This window comes from Gymnodraco acuticeps, unplaced genomic scaffold (genome assembly GCF_902827175.1).
Source record: "Gymnodraco acuticeps unplaced genomic scaffold, fGymAcu1.1, whole genome shotgun sequence".
Classification (NCBI taxonomy): Eukaryota; Metazoa; Chordata; class Actinopteri; order Perciformes; family Bathydraconidae; genus Gymnodraco; species Gymnodraco acuticeps.
Window position 1 is genome coordinate 545,003 of NW_022992021.1, and position 25,063 is coordinate 570,065.

At 40.4% G+C, this 25,063-nt stretch overlaps 2 protein-coding genes across 2 annotated transcripts; both read left to right on the plus strand.

The window, feature by feature from the left end:
- The first annotated feature begins 1,448 nt into the window (after positions 1 to 1,448).
- cx30.3 (connexin 30.3) lies at positions 1,449 to 6,804 on the plus strand. Its single transcript, XM_034201494.1, has 2 exons — positions 1,449 to 1,582; positions 3,138 to 6,804. Exon 2 carries the CDS (start codon positions 3,171 to 3,173, stop codon positions 3,969 to 3,971), a length of 801 nt encoding a protein of 266 aa, XP_034057385.1. The 5' UTR covers positions 1,449 to 1,582; positions 3,138 to 3,170; the 3' UTR covers positions 3,972 to 6,804.
- Positions 6,805 to 7,768: 964 nt separating this feature from the next.
- Positions 7,769 to 11,389, plus strand: gja3 (gap junction protein, alpha 3). The gene is given in 3 exon segments (XM_034201454.1): positions 7,769 to 7,803; positions 9,791 to 11,061; positions 11,063 to 11,389. Coding segments are annotated over 2 exon segments (1,413 nt in total). The 5' UTR covers positions 7,769 to 7,803; positions 9,791 to 9,807; the 3' UTR covers positions 11,222 to 11,389.
- The last annotated feature ends 13,674 nt before the right edge of the window (positions 11,390 to 25,063 follow it).

Genomic DNA, 25,063 nt, shown 5'->3' on the forward strand with positions numbered 1-25,063 from the left:
CCACCAGAACCAATGGATGATGTGCGCTTCATTAACGCTCCTGATCCCAGGAAAAGTTGAATGGAAACACGAGTTTTCCTCACTGTGACTTCTCTGCTCTGCTCATGTTGCAGATTTCATTTCACAGTGAGATCCGACCATCACATGATCTTACTGTGCGCACTACATCTGTCAAATGTTAGAAAACAAATCATATATAAACATTTTATACAGTATATTTAATAATGGATGGTGCCAGATGTGGTGTACAGGTGACAGGAATTATTATGCCTATACAATACATAACATGTTACTTGTTAGACGCTTTTATCCAAAGCGACTTACATACTCAGTACTGTGGACAATTCCCACAGGAGCAATTTGGGGTGAAGTGTCAACACAAGGACATGCTGACTGCAGTGGGGTTTGAACCTGTGCTCCCCTGATCCGAACACTAACCCACTAGTCCACTGCACCACACGCCGAACCCTACATAGTCTACATATATTTAATATTGTGTTTGAAAAAGGTTGAATATCAAAAATAAAAGCATGTTTATATATACAATACAACAGTATAGATATATTAAAATAGAGGTTGAATTAAATAAGTTAGTGAGTTATACTGTGTATATATACAGTAATACAGTAGGCCAACAAACAGAGGTTTGATCTAATGTATATATACTGTATATAATATATATATATAAGTCAATGTGTACATTAACACAATATTGCGTTGTTTATAGGTTCAACACAGTATATAAACATTACAATATTAGTATATTTGTACATATAATTATTTAGTTTGAAAGGGTATACCAAAAATATACAATATAAATGGTGTATTTTAAGTTTTTTTAAAATTGGATGTTGGATCAAATGTTTATATATATGAATGTGTAAATATACTAATTAAATATTGTGTTTAAAAAAGTTGATAATGAAAGATATAAACACGTTTACAAGATACAATTTATATGGTGTAAACTACATGAGTTTAGTATAAATCTGAGGTTTGTAAATTGTAATTATAAATGGTAAAATATTCTGAAATGGATAGTAATTTTACTCAAGTTTGTTTTGATGCTCATGCTTTGTACCTATAAATAAACCTTAGTGCCTCTTCCATCACAATAACACACCTGCAGCTCATCGGCTCCAACAATTAGATTCAACCCAATTAAATGACTAATTTTCTTATGACAATTCACATCTGTTTATTATACATCTCTTTCGTCATCATGCACACACACACACACACACACACACACACACACACACACACACACACACACACACACACACACACACACACACACACACACACACACACACACACACACACACACACACACACACACACACAGAAAAGCAGAAGTTAGGAATGAGTGTGTGTGGGCCCTCCCTCAGAGGCCCCGCCCCCTCCCTCAGAATGAAAAGCCTCTCGAGACTCAGGTGCGTCTCACACTCAGCTGTAAGACGCACGAGCTACCCTCCGGAGGAGCGCGGGGAACATTTCACAAAATAATAAGGATTAATTGTTTTGGTCTCAATAGAAAGTCATTGATTGATTTTTGGGTGGATAATCTCCACAAAGACAGGTGAGTTCCCGCTGTTATCATGTTCAGATGTGTGAACTCCTTGCATATAATTTCGAGTTTATATGCCTGCCAAGTTCCAACAACCTCAGCAATTGGCTTTACTTATAATATTGGATAAAATAATCATTAAATAAATGTTATGTAGTATCATTTCTGTCTGATTTACAAGCAGGCACATGTCAAGTAATTAAAACACTTTTTAAACATTGTCTATTAGCCCCTAGTTAGCAAATTACCATTAATCGTATCACAGAGAAATCCAATATTTTATTTTAATAATAAAATCTTGGCATCTTTGCAATAATAACTAATATGCAAAAAGATTGATTGCTGATGGGTTTCTATAATTTGAGGAAGGAGAAGCCGAAAAAAATCTGCAAGACACTCTGGGAGCCCCAGGCAGAAGAAACCTGCCCCCCGACACATCAATCACCAACCCTTATAAGTTAACAACATATCTCTGTCGATTTCATAAAGTACTCTCTCATTGGTTGACCGGGAGAAGAACCCTCTAGTTACGTAGCCAGACAACATCCTTGCGTAACATATACAAATTACCTAATAAAACACATAGTAACAGTTGATATATTGATTATTCTCACATTGCTTTTAAGGAAAGCAAGAGAAAAGATGAAAAGTAAGATTATAGGCTTGTTTTCCCAGATAAGGGAAAAAGACAGGTTTGTTTTCACTCTAAGATGTCTTACTGCTTCTATACATTAACGTATACGTTTACATACAGTCTAATGGAGAAGAGTGATGTGCCTTTTGAAAGCAGGTCCCAGTTCAGTATCTTTTCTGAACTATCAATATTTAAAAATAACAATAAAGTACAATTAGTAGTGGATACTTATTTATATATTGTGTTCATTCATTAGCTGTAGATGTTGTTATGTAATGAAAAATGCCGACCTCTGTAACTGTATGTTTGGTTTCTTGTAAAGGGAAAAGCACTTTGTGTGCATGAAACAAAAATAAATAAATCTCCCGGATGTCCTGGAAAGCTATTTTAAGACCCACTCTTGATCTATGTCATGTATTGTTTGCCCCCTAAAAAATAGTTCAATAAATACATGGTCTGGAGTTTTTAGAAGTTCAAAAAAAGTGCGATCAACTTGCTTTCCTTGGTTGGGAACACACAAGTTTAAATGAGAAAAAAGGTCCAAGGCACTCTTCTGACAAATAATGAATATTCAAACGGGTATTTCATCATGAAATGTTAAAAGCATGGTGACTGTTTATTCATGGTAAAATAAAGCTGAGATAATGACCAATGTGTGGTGGCAAAAACATCCAAAGGTTGTGTTTTGAATTTTTAAATGTCTATGAAATAGCTCCTTGAAAAGATGTTTTGTGCCTTGGAAAAAAAACTAAAATAACTTTATTTCCAAACGTTAACATTTTTGAAAAGTTAATACAACAAGAAGCCATCAACAGTTACAACTTTTAACCTTAAAGATAAATGTGCGATAAAGGTAGACTCTCAAATGTACTTCATCAGTGCCCTGAAGTTGTGTTTCTTCACTGCTAACCTGCTGGTTCCTTCCTCCTAAAGGTTGTCTGATCATCCCGAGTCCTCTCCTTCACAATGAGTTGGGGGGTGCTGTACGCCCAGCTGGGCGGCGTCAACAAACACTCCACCAGTCTGGGAAAGATTTGGCTCTCCGTCCTTTTCATCTTCCGCATCACGATCCTGGTTCTGGCTGCTGAGAGCGTCTGGGGGGACGAGCAGTCGGACTTCACCTGCAACACGCAGCAGCCCGGCTGCAAAAACGTCTGCTACGACCACTTCTTCCCCGTGTCTCACATCCGCCTCTGGTGCCTGCAGCTCATCTTTGTGTCCACCCCTGCCCTGCTGGTGGCCATGCATGTGGCCTACAGGAAGCGTGGGGACAAGAGGACCATGCTGTCCTCCAACGGCACCGATAAGTTGACGGATATGGACCTGGAGACGCTGAAGAGGAGGCGGCTGCCCATCACAGGCCCTCTGTGGTGGACCTACACCTGCAGCCTGTTCTTCCGCCTCATCTTCGAGGGCGGCTTCATGTACGCGCTGTACTTCGTCTACGGCGGCTTCCAGATGCCCCGGCTGGTGAAGTGTGAGCAGTGGCCGTGTCCCAACAAGGTGGACTGCTTCATCTCCAGGCCCACGGAGAAGACCGTCTTCACCATCTTCATGGTGTCCTCGTCGGCCATCTGCATGGTGCTGAACGTGGCCGAGCTGAGCTACCTCATCGCCAAGGCGCTGATGAGGTGCTCCGCCAGGGGCAAAAAGAGGAGACTGGCGTACACGGACAACATGATGCGGGATAATGCCAATGTGCAGAACAAGAAGAACGAGATGCTGTTGTCCTCCAGCACAGATTCCACCAGCAACAAGATGTGTTGAAGGACGATGGCGGTGTTAGAGAAGAACAGAAGCATAAACTGTAAATCCAAACATCTGTAATGGTCACGGTCTGTGTCCACAGTTTGGTATTGAGGCTCTAAAGATGAGCATCCAGAAGGTGTAACAGCTTGTGAAGCAGATTTGAGGACGGGAAATACCAGAACAGAGATTATTTTAGGTAGACAGCAGCGTATGTAGCCGACCTCCAACCCCCATGTGTCGGGAAGTCACTGTATCATGTGCATATTTCCTACATTGTCCTACATATTGGCTCTAATGTGCCACTAAAGGCAGTCTTCCCTGATGAACAAAAGATATAAATGAATGGATCATGTAACAGTGTCATTTTAAATCTGGTAGGATACCAGTGAGTGTTACTTAAAGAGCCACTTCACCGACTAAATTATCATTTGTAATCAACTACTCACCCTTTGTTACCTTCAATTCTTGAAGAACTACAGTAAACCTGGATTTAAAGAACTAAGGAAAATGTGCATCAATGGAAGTAAATGGGGGTTTAGTCAACATTGGCAATCTGTCTCAGACATCCGTTTACAAACTCTGATACAACCCATGCATTATGAACCACGTCTCATTCATCCGTTTGTGTGTGTATTACGTCTAAAACATGCTTTTTTAATAAAATCAAAACACTTTAAAATACAAGAAGTGAGCCGACGCGAGCTAGACAATTTCTGCAACAGTGTTTTAAATAGTAATGTTTAACCAAAAAATGCATGTTTTTGAGACTTGGATTATACTTCATGCGTTGTATGAGAGATTTTGACTGAAGGTTTGATATAGTTTTTCAATGCAGCACCCATTTACTTCCATTCATCCAGATTTTTCCAGCGTTTGTTGACTGTAAAAGCATGCAAGAAAAATCCCATTTTCTTCAAGATTTGAAGGTTACACAGGGAGATTAATTGATGTACAAATGACCGTTTTGTGGGTGAAGTGTTCCTTTTTTAAAGAGCCTGTTTCAGGTAGTATTTTCATAAAAAATATTGGATATGCGGATCATCCACATTATCACAAGTGTCACCTTACTTTTCACGCAGTGGATGATTGATAGAGTTGTATGGAAGGTTTTTAATTTATTGTTAACAGTTTGAAGTTGCTTTAATGTTTTGAAGCAGAGAAGATTGGGTCGACACTGACATCTAGTGGTTCTGAGAGAAACCCCTGAGAGCACAAACACTGTCCTTAAAGCCTGAAGGATGTTGAACAAGAGGAAGGAGAACCAATGAAGTCATGAAAAGTGAAGCAAAAAGTGCCTTTGAGATTAAATTTTTAGTGTCTAGTTTACAAGAGCTGACCTTATATTTGACATGTGTTTACAGTAATTGATGAAAGCAGTTTGTATTGAATCAAGTGACTGCAGCTTGCAGTTTGAAAATTCATAGTTGAATAACTTTTTAGAGTTTTTGTGTTTTATAATTACAGATAAGTGTGTTGCACAGGTTAAGATTATGCTGACTTCAATATAACACGATGACATTTTACACCACGGTACAGATTTAATGCTGTTCAATCAGAATGTCTTTTGTCTTTTACTTGAACTGAAAGTGTTTGAAGTGTGTCGTCACATGAGTTAAATAACTTAAACACACTGAAAATGTGTTGCCTATTTTCACAAATGCACGCCATGTGATAACATATATTTTTTTTAAATAAGTTTGGACTCTTAAAGATGCTGTTATTCTTGAGTCACAAAGTGCAGTTACTATATTGCATAATTCATGCAAATCTGGATATCGAAGTCTTAAAAGAAGTGGCAACAATACTCAAATGATACATTTAGAAATACTAAATGGTGTTAAAACAAAGTAAATCTTGCTTTGAGTCTCAAGATGCTTAATGTTCATGAAGATTTTGAAATTTCAAGACATTTCACTCAATATTTTAGCTTTTTTTTTAACATTTCTTTGGCCCTCTGAAGATGTTGTTATTCTCCAAGACTGTATTTCAAATCTAGGATCATCATTTGGGATCTCAACTTCAAAAATTCCTATAAGATTACTTATAATTTATATTATCATCGGCTGATTCCTCAATATTCAAGTTAACATTGAAGCTAATAATCAAACGTTTGAAAAACTTAGTCCAGAAGTTGTCCTGTTCATCCCTGACATTCAGATCCTCCTGTTATATTTTGGATTTGTGTTGTTGCCGCAGTGTGACCCCAGCTGGCTGTATCAGCTTTCAGCCTGTGCCTTATTTTAGCCTCAGCACTAATCACCGCTCGGCCTCTTAACGTGACGAACTACGGCCGATCTCAAAGTGAAAATGTCTTTGTCCTCCCTCCCCATCCAGGAATAGCTGAGTTGGATTAGTCACATCTGTGTTGTGTGGACGAAGAATTGTGGTTAGAAACGATTGGATGACGGATATGTGAGACAATTTGGTCAATGTATTCATATTTGTTGACATGTTATGGAGTTATGGAGTTACAGCAGGAAGAGTTAGGGTGACTTTTGTAAGCAGGAAAAGTTTTGAGCGGAAAAGAAAGAAATGCCAAGTCATGCATGATTTCAGACAAAGTATTCTGTATGTAGATTGACAGAAAAGTGTGAGTTAAAATACATTTGTTGTGTTTGTGTGTCTGCTCTCCACTGACCTTTAACCTCTTGCTTTTTGTAACAGCCAAATTACATTTTGATGCAACATTTACTGTGATAGCAACGATGAGTTTTTAGGGGATGTTTTAAGATTATAACATTTTGTATCCAGATGTTTTTACACACTCTGTAGTAGTCTGCTTTAACGGCAAACAAACGTACTAATAACAAGACAGTTTTTTCTGAGCACGAAATAAAAAAAATGTTTGTAATTGTGTTTTGTACCTGAGATGTTTTCATCATACTCACACTTTGATCATTGAATTATTTGTGTGTGTGTGTGTGTGTGTGTGTGTGTGTGTGTGTGTGTGTGTGTGTGTGTGTGTGTGTGTGTGTGTGTGTGTGTGTGTGTGTGTGTGTGTGATGCACGATGCACTAACATTGTATTATAATCAGAGAATACTGCATTATCCTCACTTTGTCCTTTTTTCAGGCAATATCATGTTTTCATGAATCTCTCAAAGTAACGGTTTTTTTTTTTTACAAATTTGGTCAATTCAATAGGATTTGATCGATTAATCGTGACTTTATGATTGATTTATAATGCTTTTCCCCTTTAAATAAGTAATATAATAACATTGTCCTACTTTAAACGCAGCATTGATGATTTTTGTATGTGGTTTCTTAAACGTTTGGTTGTGTTTTCAAGTGTTTGTCCCGGGATACCACATCAAAGTTTTGTAAAAATTGCGGGAAAGTTTTGGAGGCTCATTTCCGGCACCTTTTTGCGCACTTTTCGGGCAGGTTTTTGGGGAGGTTGTCAGGGGCGTGGTGTGTCACCGGACAGGCTGATGACTCTGTGGATTCACTCATGCATGGTCACACAATGTGACAGTCCAGACATGGCTGGAAACGGGAGGCAGCTCCGTTTGACCGAGCCCCATCTCCGACTCCAAGCCGCCTCCAAAAACTAACAACAAAAGGACAACTTTTTCTTTTGCGCAAGTTACCGGACCGGGGACAAAAGAGCGAGACCGGAGACGATTGTGCACGAGAGAGTTTGAGAGGCAGGGTTTGAAGAAAAAAAAAAAAAAAGCCGAGAGAGAAGCGACAGGTTGGGAGGGTCGCTGCAGGTCTACACACTTTCCAACCCAAATGATGGCACCAAAGATGGCAGATGGATTTGCTTTCCCTATCTAAGTATGACATCTCCGATCTAAAGGTATGACGGATAAAATCTGCCATGACAAGAATATCCTGGGCTGAGTGAAGTAAGATCAATTAAGAGTTATCTCATGTTAATTAAGAATGGCTTCGGTTTGACTAAACAATAAGAAGGGACACAAAAGCCTGACAAAGCTTAAAGGGAGTCTGGGCTCTGGCACAGTCTGTATTGTCAGCCTGCTGCAGGTATGGCTTTGTATTTGAACCTGGCTCTGTCTGTGAACATTCACCACCAGCCGGCAGAAATGCCTCAAATACCTGTGAAACTCAGAGGAAATCTGTCAAAGAATGGCACTAATAATTGAGCCATCAGCCAATGGTACATGGCTATCTGGGTTTAAGTGTTCCCTATTATTATACCACTTATTATCCTAAAAAACTATATTTGTATTAAGTATTTCAAAGAAAAAAATGTCCATACCATTTTGAAATTCCTTGAAATCATCTAGAAGCTTTATTAGTGTAATCTGGATAGATTTTGTATCAATTATTCATAGAAATAACAGAACTTCTTCATGTATTCTTTAGTTTTATATACTCAGTTTTATTTAAACTCAAAGCCCTAAAGAAAGGAAATTAATTTATGTCCAATGACTAATGTTCTTTCTCTTCCAGGTGTCATACATATTGTGAGCCCTAGTCGATGGATTTATTACCTTTAATTCAAGAATATTTTAGTAAGTTTCTCCTCTGTGTGTTGAATTTGCTGTATGAATATTATTTGTTCCGTGTTTAAAATATGTAAAGGATAGCAACAGGCCCTACCTTTCTCCTTGCACATTTATCAAATGTATATTCCATAAGTGGACAGAGAATATATATGTACCCATAAAGACTAACTTGGGTTACCAAAAACTGAAAATGTTGTTGTACAAATTTAGTTTACTTAGTATAACATCTTTGACATTATATTTCAGATGTAGTGCAAAAAAAGGTGTTAATTAGTAGATTAATAATTGTTTAATTTATAGTTATATAGTTATAGTTATATTATAGCATATTAATAGTTATTAATCTGGCCAAATGTTCTAGAATCAGCTATTAAAATGCTTATTTTCTCTTTTTTATGAACTTATTTGGGACTGTTCTAACAATTGTAGCTATTTAAAGACATTAACTTGGATTTGTATGAGACTTTAAAGACTGAGTTATTGAATTAACCAAAAAACGATTTGAAGATGAATTGGTATTGACCAATGCAAATCTTTTTAATTTACAATATCCACATTTGGTGTTTTTAAAAACTGAATCTGTCATACACTATCGTATTATCTTTATAATTCGTAATTACAGTAAAGTATTTCTATTTGATCCCTGTGGCTTTAGTGTTACAGTTGACAGGCAGCGAGAGGAAGGGAGGGTGGTGTGTGTGTGTGTGTGTGTGTGTGTGTGTGTGTGTGTGTGTGTGTGTGTGTGTGTGTGTGTGTGTGTGTGTGTGTGTGTGTGTGCGTGTGCCACACCAGAGCCCCATCGCTGCTAAATGCTGTTTTCGAACATTATAATGTTGATCTCAGCACATGCCTGCTGAGCAGTGGAGCGAGCAGGTGAGAGAGAGAGAGAGCGAGAGAGAGAGAGAGAGCGAGAGAGAGAGAGAGAGAGAGAGAGAGAGAGAGAGAGACAGACAGAGCGAGAGAGAGAGAGACAGACAGAGGGAGAGAGAGAAAGGGAGAGTGAACCAGGGTTCGTCAAACAGCTGGCCTATACAGTAAAAGAGCTGCCAAAAAGCGTCTGTGTGTGAATGCTGTGTTTAGATTTGTTATCGATATCCGACGCCTACGTAGCAGTTTTTCTATAAAGACCTTGTTCTGCTAAGCGTTTTATGAAAAAGAGAAAAATGTTGGAGTTTAGTCGTCACCTCCACCGTCCTCCATGTGTCTATGTGTGTGTCCACATGTGTAGATCGGGGGTAAGGCCTTGATGATTAATATCTAGGTGAACTTTGAGAGTAGATTCACACACATGTCTTTTAACTTCGTTTCTTCTTTTCCAATCCTTCCCATTCTCTTTGACCTCCAGCCTGTACTTTCTCCATAGGCTAGAAATCGTGAAGCATGGGCGACTGGAGCTTTCTGGGGCGGCTGCTGGAGAACGCTCAGGAGCACTCGACGGTCATCGGCAAAGTCTGGCTGACCGTCCTCTTCATCTTCAGGATCCTGGTGCTGGGGGCCGCGGCCGAGGAGGTGTGGGGCGACGAGCAGTCCGACTTCACCTGCAACACGCAGCAGCCCGGCTGCGAGAACGTCTGCTACGACGAGGCCTTCCCCATCTCGCACATCCGCTTCTGGGTGCTGCAGATCATCTTCGTGTCCACGCCGACCCTCATCTACCTGGGCCATGTGCTGCACATCGTCCGCATGGAGGAGAAGCGGAAAGAGAAGGAGGACGAGTCGCACAAAGGACACCGGTTTCAGGAGGAGAAAGAACTCCTTTATAGAAACGGAGGAGGGGGAGGTGGCGGCGGCAAGAAGGAGAAGCGGCCGATCAGGGACGAGCACGGAAAAATCCGTATCAGAGGCGCGTTGCTGCGTACTTATGTGTTCAACATTATTTTCAAGACCCTGTTTGAAGTGGGATTCATTTTGGGCCAGTATTTCCTCTATGGCTTCCAGCTGAGGCCCCTGTACAAGTGTGCGCGTTGGCCCTGCCCCAACACCGTGGACTGCTTCATATCCAGGCCCACGGAAAAGACTATTTTTATTATATTTATGCTTGTGGTGGCTTGCGTGTCTCTTTTGCTGAATTTGTTAGAGATCTATCACCTTGGATGGAAGAAAGTTAAACAGGGCATGAGGAAAGAGTCAGCCCCCGACCGAAAGTTGCTGCGCAGCGTCAACATCGCCGAGCCCAAGTGTTTGCCCTCGGCCTCCAGAACTGCCCCCTCCAGCCTCAGCTACCCCCCCAACTACACGGATGTGACGGGGGGCAGCGGTGCCTTCTTGGGTCCGGCGGCCGTGCCCTCAGCGGAGGAGTTCAAGATGGAGGAGCTCCAGCAGGAGGAGCCCTCCCCCTCCTCCCACTACTACATCAGCAACAACAACAACCACAGGCTGGCCGCGCAGCAGAACTGGGCCAACCTGGCCACCGAGCAGCAGACTCTGGAGATGAAGGCCACGTCCCCCTCCCCATCCCCATCCTCCTCTTCCTCTTCCTCCACTGACAAGGAGCAGCAGCAGAGTGTGGACACAGCTCTGCTTCCTCCAGCCAGCAACACCACCAGTAACACCACCAGTAAATCCAACATCCACAACTCCACCGCCGCCTCCTCCTCCAGCATTAGCCAGGGCACGGTGTCCAACGCTGGCAGCTGGAGCGGGGGGGGGGAGGAGTGATCAGGAGGAGGGGTCCGTCACCACCACCACTGTGGAGATGCACGAGCCCCCAGTGATGGTCACAGACCCCCGGCGGCTCAGTCGGGCTAGCAAGAGCAGCAGCATCCGGGCTCGGCCGAGCGACCTGGCCATCTAAACCTCCTCCTCCCTTCCATGTCCCTGAAACCCTCCTTTTCCTCCAAACCCCCAAAATACAGTGATTCTCAGAGATAAAAATCCCATACCTGCAAAAAAAAACGAAAAATCAAAAGAAGGCGAGGTGACAGAAGACAGGGAAGCAGAGAAAAGGTTTAATGTGAAATGACTTGACCAGCAGCAGCAGTCGTTGATTTAGTGCAATCGGTGAGTTGCAGAGTAGGTTTTTTTTTTTTGGATTGTCTTAATTTATGCACATTAAATGTGACCATGCAGTGCTTATGAAGTCAGAAGGCTCAGCTCACAGGGATTGGTGGAGCGAAAGACATTGTGATGTCATAGTTTTGCATCAAAATCGACACATCTCACCAACGTGTTTGGTTTGGGGGGGGGGGGGGGGGAGATCTCATGGAGTTTCTCTATTTCCTTTCCTTTTTGTTGAGCCCAAAGGACTACAAATGAAAATGATAATTTGTCAAAAAAAATGACTGGATATTTTTATTTTATCTGGAGGAGGCACAGGTCGCTGGCATTGTTGTACAGATAAGTTATTCCATGTGTCGCCAGACAATTTGCTTATAAAGCTTGTTCTTCATTTTCCTCTGGTGTCACAGTTTAATCTGCAGCAGACTGCCTGGTCCAGCGTTTGTCTTTGACCTAGAAGGTCTTTTGCCCACGCACCAAGAAATATCATCTGCAAACATTACATGTGTTGTGTTCCCTGTGCATGCCAGCATGTGTAGCCCTACAACTTACCGATTCACCGAGAGATCCTCATGGCAACGCTGGCTAGCTTGGTTTACCCATGATCCACTGCAGAGACGATACATATTTAATTGAGATTAAATGGATAGCAATGGACTGATGTGATATTCCCAGAGTCCTCAGCATACTGTGGACAGGATATGGGTCAAACCTGCTGGTAAAGTAATCCCTTTGATTCCCAGAATGCACCTGGGTAACTACAAGCACTACATTCTCAATAACATAGACATCGAAACGTTTCCACATTGCTGTTAGTTTACAAAAGCCTTCCTCTGTCAGCGTTGCCTTCAGGCACATGTCTAAAAGACTAAATCTCTACTAACACAAAGAGATATTGCCTTCAAACTATCTTTAAGATATTATACAACTGCATGGCAGCCATTATCTAATATAAAGAAAAACAATATTGTCCTTATTCCTTCAGACAAAAGACTTCAAACTAACATTTTAACATTCCCCCCTTTTAATCATCACACCAAAAATATTAAGAGCAAGTTTGGGGGTTTTCACCGTCACTCATTTCATCATTGGTTTTACTCTGAAAAGTGCTATTTTTATTTATTTAATATTACTCGGAAATTGCATACTTGTTGTAGTCAGAAATTCAAACGCAGTCGACCTTAACGGCTTCTATTTTGTTGTGTTCATCTTAATTCAGAGATCTTTAGAAACCCACAGTTTGAGCAGCAGTCGTGTCTCTGTCACCTTAACCCACTGTTTCACCCTGTGAGTCACCTCTTGGTCAACATTTAAAGTAAAAAGTCAATTCCTCGGGCATTTTGCGTTCACAAGGCAAAACAAAGCGATTAAGTATTAAGATGTTTGTGCATTTTATGGAAAAACATTTTTCCTGAAGTTAATGTGCAGGTTAATACACTGGAGAAAGAGCAAAGTGGTACCAGCTGTTTAATTTGTATTATTTTTGGGGACGGGGTTACAAAAAGATGGTACTATATGGTGTAAGAGTATCTGTACCCATATCGGTATAATGTCTCATCTTGCTGAAATGACACAGCGCATGAGTAAAAGCAGCCTTTCCAAATCCATGTTTCTTGTTCAAAATGACAACAAAAAAACTGTTATCTGCATTTGTTTTTGATCCCTAAAGTTTACATTTTGGTAGTTGATAAAGATTTGCACATTTAGGAAAAGAAAAATTGCTGTTCTACGATGGTGATATTGGTAGTAGTAGTATAGAGAGAGAGAGAAAGAGAAAGAAAGGGCGTGAGAGAGAGTGTGACGATAAAACGGCCAATCTCCATGATCCCAAAGGAAAACATGTCTTAAAACAAAGCGGCTCCTCACAGAGAAGGCAGTATTAACTAAAACACTTATTCATCTCAAACTCAGATCAGTCTGAAGATAACAAATTAGAACTACATTGGGAGAGAGAGAATAAACAGAGGGGTGTTTTTCTGTGTTCACGCAGTTTGTTCTCACAGACGGGACTCCTGACTGGATGTTGTGTTCAAGGCCCGTCGTTCCCCGTGACTCCTGGGAAACTCTCCTCTTACGTTTCATGCCGAGCGAGATTTCTGCGGCTCGTCAGGAGGAAACCATCTCACAGCAACCTGTCTCAATGCTGTCTTAGACAAGAGAAGTGCCTTGTGTATGAATGATTCTTTTGTAAGAACAAGTTGATGTAAATGTTAATTTACCTCAAATGTTTACAAAACTGTTACTAAATAAACACATTTTTTGTACCATAATTGTTGTTCTCGTTTTTATTAAATGTCCCATCATTATCGATCCTACAGAGAAAGATGTTGTAGACTTGACTAAACACTATCTAGTTTTAAGGTTCAATCGGATAAACTTCAAATGGTAATAAGTTAATCGTAATTGAGGCCTCAGCTAAAAAAAGTACATGCTTTTTATACTTAAATTACATTTTTTACATTATTGTGTTTGTACTAATTCCCAAGAGGCAAAGATTATAGATGAAACCAATTTACAACTATTAAAAAATATATAAATATTTACTTTAAAAAAACAACCGCATTATTGCCTTCAAAATGAAAGTATTTGTTGATAACAATGATAATGAAATAAATCATCTTACATTATAATAAAATGCCCTAATAATTTTAAATTGTGTGTGAAGTGAACTAACACTTTCTGAGGACTTTTGAGGTGACTTTACCTGAAATTTTGAGCAAAAGAGGCCCAACTTTTTTCTCCAATTTGTCTTCGAGGTCTTTTGTCTCGTAACAGAACAGTCTGTGTGTTTGAACATACGTTTCTCTCAATGCACTGAGTCTTTGAGGCTTCTCGTTCAGATTCGATGGTGAAGTCTCTTCCAGATGTTTCCTCTATCGTCAGGATTTCTACCCGCCCTCCAGCTACCAGTTCTCTGGAGGGAGAAACACGGTTATTACTCACAGGACAAAACCTTTCGTATAAGAAATAAAAACTAAAAAGGTCACATCTTCAGTCTTCACAGGCAGCTGATATCAGCTGAGCGAAAACCCCCGCCTCAAGATAAAACTATGTACCCACGAGAATATAATAACACTCTATAAGAAAGGGAAAACCCCAAAAAGTATAAAAAGGACATCTTTAAGAAAATTCATTTCAAAATTGTCTTTTATTTTCTGCTCTTCAGGTCAGGTCTATATAAATGATGAAGTGATGTTCGGCCCACATTAACATCAGGAGGGTTTCTTTGGCATCACTCTCTCTGTAGACTCCTTGACCTCTGACCCCCACAATGTGAAGCTGAGCCAAAGACGCCAGGCCCACTTCAATAACCACATCCAGGAATAATTAAAATGAGACGGACATGTCAGTCTCGCACCTGAGAGTCAAACATCTCTCACAAACTCACCCTCTAAAGAGCGGAGATAATTAACAACGCAGTGTGATACATGAGAGGGGGCGGCGAAATGAACAGCTGCTGGGAAACCTTTTGAACCTTGGGCAAAGCGGGCATCAACACGGCTACAGATAAAAAAACACACTCGTGTACGTGGAGAGAATAAGTGGACTTACTGAAAGATAAAGTATACTTTAAGGGTTCTTTCGGTCATCATAAACAGATTGTCATATCCACAATAGCTCTAGTTAGTTGTCCCAAGCTCAAACAACAGTGCAACATACAATATGCTTAAGACGCAAAAAATAGTACAAGTGAAATGCAGAAATACACAAACTATGTACATTTGCAAAGAATAAGAACTTAATGTAAAGTGAAATACTGTAGAGTGGAAGGAATCAAAGTTTAAAAATACACCTGTTTGTGATATGGGTTTCACCTCAGCCTAATATCAGTTATATTATTTTAATAGCCAGTACTATAAGCAACATTTTGTTACTTGACACTAAGAGTACTCAGATCATGAAGTGGTCTAGCAGACTGATTGGTGAGCCACAGCTAAACCTGGAGACCCTCATACACCTCAGGCAGTTACAGCAGTTATCCAGCTCTATATGAATGATGACTCCCACCCTCTGCACTCAGAATTTAAGCGTCTTCCTTCAGGAGGTTAGTGTAGAACAAGGCGGTATAAAAACAGCTTTTTACCGGCAGCTATCGCACAAAGGATTAACTCGTAGCAGTATCACACGGATGTTTATTTATTTATCAACTTCCATCGCCCATGTTTGTCCTCGTGTTTTTATGTAATGGGGCATGGTAAATAAAGTACTTTTATTATAGATTTGTCGGTTGTCTGTGTTGTTTGGAGAATGTGTGTCAGGATGGATCCCTTGCCTTTTTATCTGCAAACTAAATCTACCTACGGGCACTAATAAATAACCTGAACCTGAACCTGATAGTGGAACCTGAAGATATTTAGAAGAAAAAGGCATCTAAGAACGGACTGTTGTTGCGTTGAACATTCCTGTTTCCCATATTCAACACAAATGGGACGAAGCCTGCGAGCTAGTTCAGGCAGTCAACTCGAGCACCAATGATACATTAACACATAACGCGTCTCTCTTACAACCAACCAAACTGTCATCTCTCGCAAATGATGTTAATTTAGTTTTTTTGTCTTTGTCTAGTGATTTTCCCCTTTAATTTTGAATAGTAACCTTTCCTCTCGTTTCAGATACTCTGACCTCCCTTCCTTGTGTGTCTCCCACTCCTGTGATTGTCGACCACGCCCCTGATTGTTTCCACCTGTTCCCCATTACCTGGTGTATTTATTGTCCTCGTCTCCCTTTGTCCTGTGCCAGTTCGTTTAGTTTCTTGTGACAGTCTGCCAGCGTATCATGCCAGAAAGAATCCCAAGCAGAGCTTTGAGCCACGTCTTGTCTAAGTATTCATATATTCATGCTCCTAGTGTTTTTCCTCATTGAAGTGATTTAGTTTTGTTACTGTTTTTCCTCGTTAAGAGTGATTTAGTTTTTGTTTACCACTGTCGTTGAGCAACGTCTAAAAAAAAACCTGTGTGAGTCGTGCATTTGAGTTCAAACCCGTTTATTCAGTCGTAACACAAACACAATCTCCTAAACTTGCTGCTCTATTTAAGCTGCCAGATCTGCCTGCCTCGCTAATGCTGCTGCTCTGTCACATTGCTGATGCGTTCACGTGCTGCTTGCCTGCCCCACCACCACCCCTGCTTCCACCTGTAGGCTCGGGGATCGTTATCTAATCATCACTCAATGTTCTTTGTAAATCTGTGGAGTGATGAGGCCCGAGCCTAGACGCCAAACTCAAACTATATGCTGCTTCTAATAAACAACTCAAAAAGTTGCATGTTATTGTCCATTTCTAAATAAAACTATTTAACACAGCTGTAGTAGGGCGTCCCTGCTCACTCTCTTTATAAGCTAAGGGATAAACATGGGGAACAACACCTCTTGATTGGTTTTTAAACTGAATGTGTTTTAAGTCTTCATTCTTCACTGTGAAAAAAGGGCTGAACATTAGGATCTGGAATATTTGGCATGCAGTCTGACAGCAGCAGGATACATGAGTGCTGGCTCTTGGTTGCAGTGGCTGCAGAGTGATGGGAGAAGATAGTGGATCTGCTGGTAGACTGACGGAGGCCCCCACCCGTCACTCACTCACCAAATAGGGAGAGGGATCCCTCCTCTGTTGCTCTCCCTGAGGTTTCTCCCATTTTTTCCCCTTAAACTGTGGGTTTTTCTCTGGAAGTCTTTCCTTGTACGATGTGAGGGTCTAAGGACAGAGGGTGTCGTTTTTCTCATACTGATATTCTGAACAATCTGTGCTGTTGTATTTGCTGTAAAGTGTCTCTACTGTAGGCTATTTTTATTATATGTACAGCACTTTGGCTCGACCAAAAATCGTTTATAAATGTGCTATATAAATAAAACTTGATTTGATTTGAAATAGGGCCAAACAGGCTTAATGCTTTTCAGGGACACTGCAGAACTTCTTTGATTCATAACTTCAGAATCTTTTTTAAATAAAAGCCATTTGAACCTGATGTGGTGAGGTCAGAAAGGTCAAAGGTCACACAGCGGTGCAGACCTACCCCCGGTAGTGAACACGGATCAATACATATGAGTTATTCCGATCCAAATATACTACCAACTACAGATTTCTCCCTCAGTATGTTCTCCCCAGATCACAGCATTAGACTTAAGAAACGGGATTGTAACACTGCCATTGTGTCTGACACCTGGAGCTTCGATATAACAGCACTTAGATTATTTGTTGGGCATTTTTACAATACATTTTTAAACAAAACACTGCTAAAGCTTTGGGAGCAGCAACTGTTTCCAAGAGAGACTATTTTTGTCAACACAAACAAATCGAGAAATCTTAATTTGGATGTCAGTTGGACATGTTTAGTAATAGCATTTTATAGATTGTTCATAGCTCAATTTTTATGTATGTTGCATTTTTCAGAAGGGCCTGGGATTCAAGATTTCCAAAACTCTTAAGTCTTTGAATCTTGAATCTCATTGAAACATTTAAAAATAAATTGTCTATATAAACCTTTGTGTGAACCCCCATAAACACAATCACAATACTTTATTTATCATGGGGAACATGTGGTTGCTCCCTTTTAGAATTAAATAAGATCAGGGGGGAAAATCCATTAAGCCCCCGTGGACATTAATGGATTTTTGATTTTTACCCATTTTATACTTGTGGCCCCTATAAAGCCCCTCTTGGCCCCATGGTGGAGAACACAGGAAGAGAGTCGTCTCTCGTCTGCAGCCCCGGGCCGACAGCGGGTTATTTTTAGCCCTTAATCACCTCACAAATTCACACTCAGCCCACAGCACAAATACCTCAGGCCCTCCTTATGTATTTCAGGAGTGTGATGAATCTGTTTCTGAGGCCGGGCCGCGGCTCATGGAAAGAAGTCGGTTTGTTTCACAGAAACCTTTCTGGTTTGGTAGCCGACTGTCAAAACCTCTGAAGGCATTCTTTACAGTTTAGATCAGGGGTGTCAAACTCAAACACACGGTGGGCCAAAATTAAAAAAATGGGTACTAGTCGAGGGCCGGACTGGTTCAATGTTTATTGCAGAACTTATTGAAATGAACTTATTGCACATATTAAACCTGGAACTAACAAAGCTTAAATTATTGCCTATAAAAACAACATTAAACATTAAATAATCAGTTGCATTCATTTCTTACGGCTCTATCTGCAGCTTTTCCGGAGTCATTTCTTATGAGTACATTTTTCCACAGGCCAACAACAGCTTCAAAAAAACAATTTCCCTCAAAGAGAAAACCAAACATGCCCTGTTGTCCTGAGAGAGAAAGTGCAGAAGGAAACATCCATTGAACTCAGTGTGCTGCTGTGATGCTAGTTCAGAAACTACTTGGCATCTCATCTTTGGTGCAAGTTCATCAATGTTTGGGCTCAGGCTCTGAGCGGAGGAAACCCTCAGGATTGAGTGAAGGTATGCGTGCAATATACCGGCGGGCCAGATTAAATCTACCAAGGGCCTGATTTGGCCCCCGGGCCTTGAGTTTGACACATGTGGTTTAGATCATGCAACCTCACAGTTATTTATCAACATGCATTTAAAAAGTATGAAATTTCAATAAGACTTTGAATGCATTTTTTAAATCATCCCTAAGAAAAGGTGATTTACTGAAAAAAAAGAAAATAGAATAAAAATAACTTCAATTTACATTTTCAGGGAGTGCTTACTTTTTTTTTTAGACACACTTTTATGAATTGTATGTATTTATTTAACTGTTATGTATTTTTTATATTATTTTCCCCTCATTTTGATCTTGACATATGCCTGTCTTCACACAGCTAGAAGTTTATTTTCCAGAATCATTACATCCCATACTTACACAACAAGTCGTACAAACTTAAAATGACCAGTCAATAATACCTCCTTTAAAGAAGAAGAATACGCTGCAAATAGTTTGCTCACGATAATAATGAAAGAATAAATCATAAAGCGTTGCCTCAGCACCATTACACTGTCATAGTACAGAAGTAATAACAGCAGAGAGGTGATGTAGGACTCAACAGGTGCTTGTTACGTACCGTTATATAATTCATAATAATAAATAACGTTTAATCATTTTAAAGAAACAATGTTTAGTTCACAAACTGGTCAGTAAGAGAATAAAGACCATCAGAAATCTCAGCCGCGAATCAAAAAAATAATTCAATTGTTATGAAATAACTTTTACCGGCACTGTTACCTTTATTCTAGTATTTTAAAAGTCTATTCACTTAGCTATATGTTGACATATAATATGTCATGATGATTTTAATGTTTTTATTAAGAACTTTAAAATGAAATGTGCTCTATGGATACATTGCCACCATACATTTGTTAAAAGTACATTTAAATACGGTATGTAAACTGTCATTATTTATTTTTTACTTATTTAATTACCTATTTTGAGGAGGGAAAATTGTTGTTTGGAATGTTGTATTAAAAAATAAGCAAAAAAATGTAGTGTCACGGGACAAGAAAACCCATTTTTTGTTTGACTGACTTCACAAAAGAAACAAATTCTTAATAAGTAAAATAAAATCTCCTCTAGTCGATACATTAATTCATTTGTTGGATTTAAAGAGGGCCTCCTCCCATACTACTCATGATGTAATGTTGCAGCATTAGTACAGTGGGGGGGGGCTTGTTTTGATTATCCATAGATACAGGAGGGGGCAGCTCTGAAAGGGACACCTACAGGTGTGGTGAGGGAAAGGACCAAGTGCCCACAATGCACCTGGCTGACACCTGCATGTACAGTCATCATGACTCTAAAAATGCTTCAAACGGAAAAAATGTGAGGTTAAAATGAATGTTTTCACCTGTCTCTTTGGGGGGTTAACGATAGGACACAAACACATTGACACTAATGTGAAAAGTGACAGCCTCTCCTCACTCTGCTCTAAAACTCAGTGACCTTACGTGATCCGAGCTCACTCGTCACCACAGAGCTGCAGACACTTTAAAACCTCTTTCAGTTATCATACTGCTCATGTTTCTCATTCCTTTCATGTGAACAGAGGTGATTAGGTCAGTAAAACTACATATTGGCAGCTGAGGTGTTTTTATTTATTGCTGTGGTAATAGATTTAATGGCTCAGGGAAACCCCAAAGCTTTTTACTGCAGGCCACAGCTACTGTTTATATCACCAAATAAACCTGCAGCGCATTTAAGACATTTTAATTGCTAGGGCCATGTGTGTGTGTGTGTGTGTGTGTGTGTGTGTGTGTGTGTGTGTGTGTGTGTGTGTGTGTGTGTGTGTGTGTGTGTGTGTGTGTGAGATATCTCAACCAGTTGGCTTTTTTGAAAAAGTGTAGATGGTGACTCTGCGCTGAAGGGATTGTTGTACACACGGCTTCTCTCTGGTCAGCCTATCCTAAATTTAACTTAATCCAAGCCCCCCCACTCTGCCTCCCCACCAGTCAGAGTCAAGGTTACACTGTTGTTTGTGTGTATGTGTGTCTTATGTGTCTATGTAGGGTTAGACAGTTGTTGTCCATGAAATTAAATCCAGATATCGTCATCCTCAGTTTGAAGGAAGCCATGACTTATGCTGCATCCAAGACATAAGTGGACATATTTGCTTTATTAAAAAACGAAATCCTCCAGGAAGTAGAGGAGAGAACATGTGTGTTGCACTTTAACCCAGATCCCAGATAAACCTTTTCCCGGCCTCCAGCTGGTCCTGTGCCGCATGTTGAGGCACACAACCTGAGAAATGCAGTTGTCATCCATTCCTGCCCTCTTTGCAGCTGTACACTGCATCCACACACACTTACACACACACACACACTCCCACACACTGGCCCTTCCCTCCCGCCAGAGGCTGTTGTTTTATAATTAAATGGCGACATTAGTTCATATCATGTGATTCGTAGAGGATTCGTTGCACATTAGAGGCCCTAATCGCCGCCTATAGTCTCCCCCCCGGGCCTCGCCCACATGACCCTGCTGACCACAGCACTTTCTTTATGCCCCCTGAAAGAGCTGGGGATTGAGCCCAAACAAAAAAAAACCCACGAGGGTGAAAAAATGTTTGTACACCCGCTCCCTGGCGGGCCGTGGAGCTCAGGGCCGTTTCAGCTTTAGATCAATGGGACAAGTTACTGGAGTCTGGCCAACTCTGACAGATAGCAGAAAGGAAAGAGCTTGCCTCTTCAAAAATGTGGGTTTTGTCACCGTGTTTTGTACCTCCAGCCACAGCAGAACAAGTATGATGAAATATAAGGGATAGTTTACAGTTTCACCCTTAAAGCCTCCAAAATATATTACATTCATGCAATGCTTCTTCTGTGTGGAGGGCGAGGCTGGAGAGGAAGGGGAGTAAAGGGGGATGGGGTGGTGTGCAGAGGCTCATGGGAGGGGGGGGGGGGGGGGGGGGGGGTGCAGAGGAACCTCTTGTCAGATGAAGCTCCTGATAGTGAAGCTCAACAAAGCAGCGGCTCGGTCCTCAGCTAATGATGGAGGTTACAGTTTAACAAAACGTCTGCTGGTGCTGACGGCCGATCAACCAGCAGCTCAGAAACACTCTGCCGGACCTCAGGGGAGGGGGTCACTGCGAGGGCAGAGCGCCCCCCACTGGGAGGGACAGGACACTGCTCTATTACCATTTACTGGTCTTTAATATATTTAACCAATGGACTCAGGCTACAGTCTGGAGTTTTTCTTCCAGTCCAGATCTGAGGGAGAGTCACTCCAGTAGGATTTGGAGTGCTGCCATAAATAACAATAATTTAGGGGAAATAATCATAAATGAAATAATAGGTATATAAAACACATGGAAATGTAAAGAGATCTACATAACATAAGACAAATAAGACATAAGTAATACATAAATGTGGAGTAAAAAGAAGTAAAGAAAATAATAAATACAAAACAAAATATATATATTTTTTTTTTTTATTGTATTTAATAATAAAATAAAAGTGTCACCATTAAAATAATGTATGGCCATGTTGATTTTCACACATTTATTCTCCTCTCATCCAAACCTGTATGTATTATTAAAGTATTGTTTTATCTTTTTTTATTCCTTGTGCGTACATTGTTCTTATTCCTGCGACATACTTGAACCATTTTGTGTATTGCACTATTTTCATTGTACTTTTATGGGAAGTATATATTTTATGTTGCATTATAGCAGTGATTGAAGTCATTCTTAACAAGTACAGGGGAGCAGTGTGGGGTCTACAAAATAGTCTACTCTACAATGTCCTTAAATAGTGTAAAAGTACATCCCTATTTCTTAAAAAATGTCATGTTGTTTGTGAGTCCATAACTCAAAGATATTCCCTGTATTTGGATATAAAGTTGAGAAAAGCAGGATTTTACTTCGACAACCACTCTGCGTCGCTGCCTGGTGAAACAACACATCCCGCCTTTTTTACCTTTACAACCCGACTTCCTGTCTCTTGACTCTGACCCCTGGGTGTCGACAGGCCTCCTCCTCCTCTGCTGTCTGTCATCTCTTAGATAACTCTTCCTGCCTACCTCTCATATCAGCCTGGCACCTTGTAAAAAAGAAAAAGGGGACATGATAGTGAGGAAGGTCAGAACACAAAGAGGCCTCCATGTTGTGTCAATGAAAACACTAGTAACTTTAATCAGGTGGAAAATTCTTGCCTAATGTCATCCACCCTTCACCTTGTCATAAAGTTTGACATTTCACATTTCTGTGAATAGTTATCCAAACTGAGCTAGAACTTGAACCAGAGGTGTGAAATGTTTAAGACATTAAGCATTATATTCTGACCTTCTGATGCCAATTTCCGCCCAAAAAGGTGAGGACGAACTGAAAAAATGTTATTAAATCTGACATTGCACAGTTGGACTATAACATATAATATTCTGATTGCAGGACAATATGTAGGTAAGAGCTGGGTAACGAAAATGTTCCTAGTTACTCTGGATAATTTACAGACCCTTTTTGTTTACTTCTGGAAGATAGTTACATTAACACTTGTGCTTCTATTGGGCTCTGGTTTCAGACAGAGGGTGAAAAGAGTTGCTGCAGCACAGGCAGGCAGTATGAGCAAAAGAGCTTTTTGAACATTAAAGCATACATGGAGACATGTCACAGTAGAGACACTAAATACTAATATTAACCTGAAAATGTGCAAATAGGGCCCCTTCGAGATCAAGTAGCAATTTTGTACTGCTTTGAATGGATATTCAATTTACCTCCATGATGTTAGGAGCATGTTTACAATCTAAAATCCAAACACATGAAAGAAATCTCCGAACTGAACACTAATGTAGTTACCTGACTTTGTTTTTACTACAGGCAAATTAAAACATCACCATAGGTTAGGGTTACCACACACAAAGCATCAGACTCAAGTCACAGTCACTCACTTCCAGTATGTACAGATAGGCACATTCACATTCGGCATTAGAGCCACAGCGTCTGCAACAGGTCTGACCTGGGGCCTCTGATCCGGGGTCAGTTCAGTTAGCTTCCAACATCTAAAAGGTTTTAGGGACTCTGGTCTGGTGTTAGCAATAGCCCAATGTTTACCCTCCATGCCCCCCAAAAAACTGTTCCTCAAATGCAATTCTAGAGTGTTAGATGCACTAGTGTACAAAATAACGAAGAGGAACACCCGCCCTTTACAAAAACTAAAACTCTGGAAGTGTTTTCTCGTATTCTGTTTAATCCACTTCTGTCAGTTTTTTTTCCCGATTTAGTAATAATGGTGGTTGTTACTGTTATTTTTGAGCACTTGAGAAAACTTGTGTATATTTCATTCATCTTCACATCTCAGTGTTCTCCCTTTAAAAGGAAAGTTATGTGAACAAGAAAGTAGGAAAAACTAATCCCAAATAATATTCACTTCGATTTTAAACTTGATGACACTTTCTCCAATTTATTGAAACAATCAGAAAGCAAATTAAACTCCAAAAATGAAAAGTAAAAGAATGGGGACATTACGGACATGAATAAAAAAAAAATACCAAAGAAACAAGTGTAAAACAATGAAGAAAAATAACAAAATGTCCGACCAGTTTGTATAGGCGTCATTTTAGCAGCGCTATCACTCTAAACAGCTTGGAAGAAAAGGGCACTTATTGAAAAGTGCTCAGTTTTAACTCAACCAATACTTAGTCTTAAAGGGAGACTCGGAATAGCAGAGACAAGCCAGGGAAGTACAAACACGGGATCTAAAGCAGAAAGATAATTCTCTAAAATAGTCTGAATACTCTTCATGTTCAGGAGAGGCGAAGGGGTGCAGCAGGTTGTTAATGAACGAGGGCTGAAGAGGAAATGGCACCCGTAGAAATAACCCATCCCGACGTAGAGGATAAACTAATGAAAGGATAAATAAATAGTCAAGGGGTTTGGTCAAGCTGAAGATCTCACTGGGTGTTTTTCTTTCCCCTCCGTGTTGACTCCATCTTGTTTCAGAGATATGTACACTTTGAAAGCAACTCAATCAGGGTTTAGCACGCCCATAATGCTACATCGCATCACTGAAGGTTCCCTTGAAGTCCATGAAGAAACGCAGGATGTCTGTAGGTTGTCTTTGACCCGCACCACAGAGAGCATGAGGGTTACATTAAGTCCTCTTTTTACTGTCTTGGGATCAGACTCCTCCAAATCCTCTGTGGTGAAAACGGGTTCTCCTGAGAGCAGAACTGACAGGAAGAGAGTGAGGGATGATGGGAAGAAACTAACGCA

Excerpts from the sequence above, each read along its gene's own strand:
- cx30.3 (XM_034201494.1), top strand. The coding sequence starts at position 3,171 with ATGAGTTGGGGGGTGCTGTACGCCCAGCTGGGCGGCGTCAACAAACAC.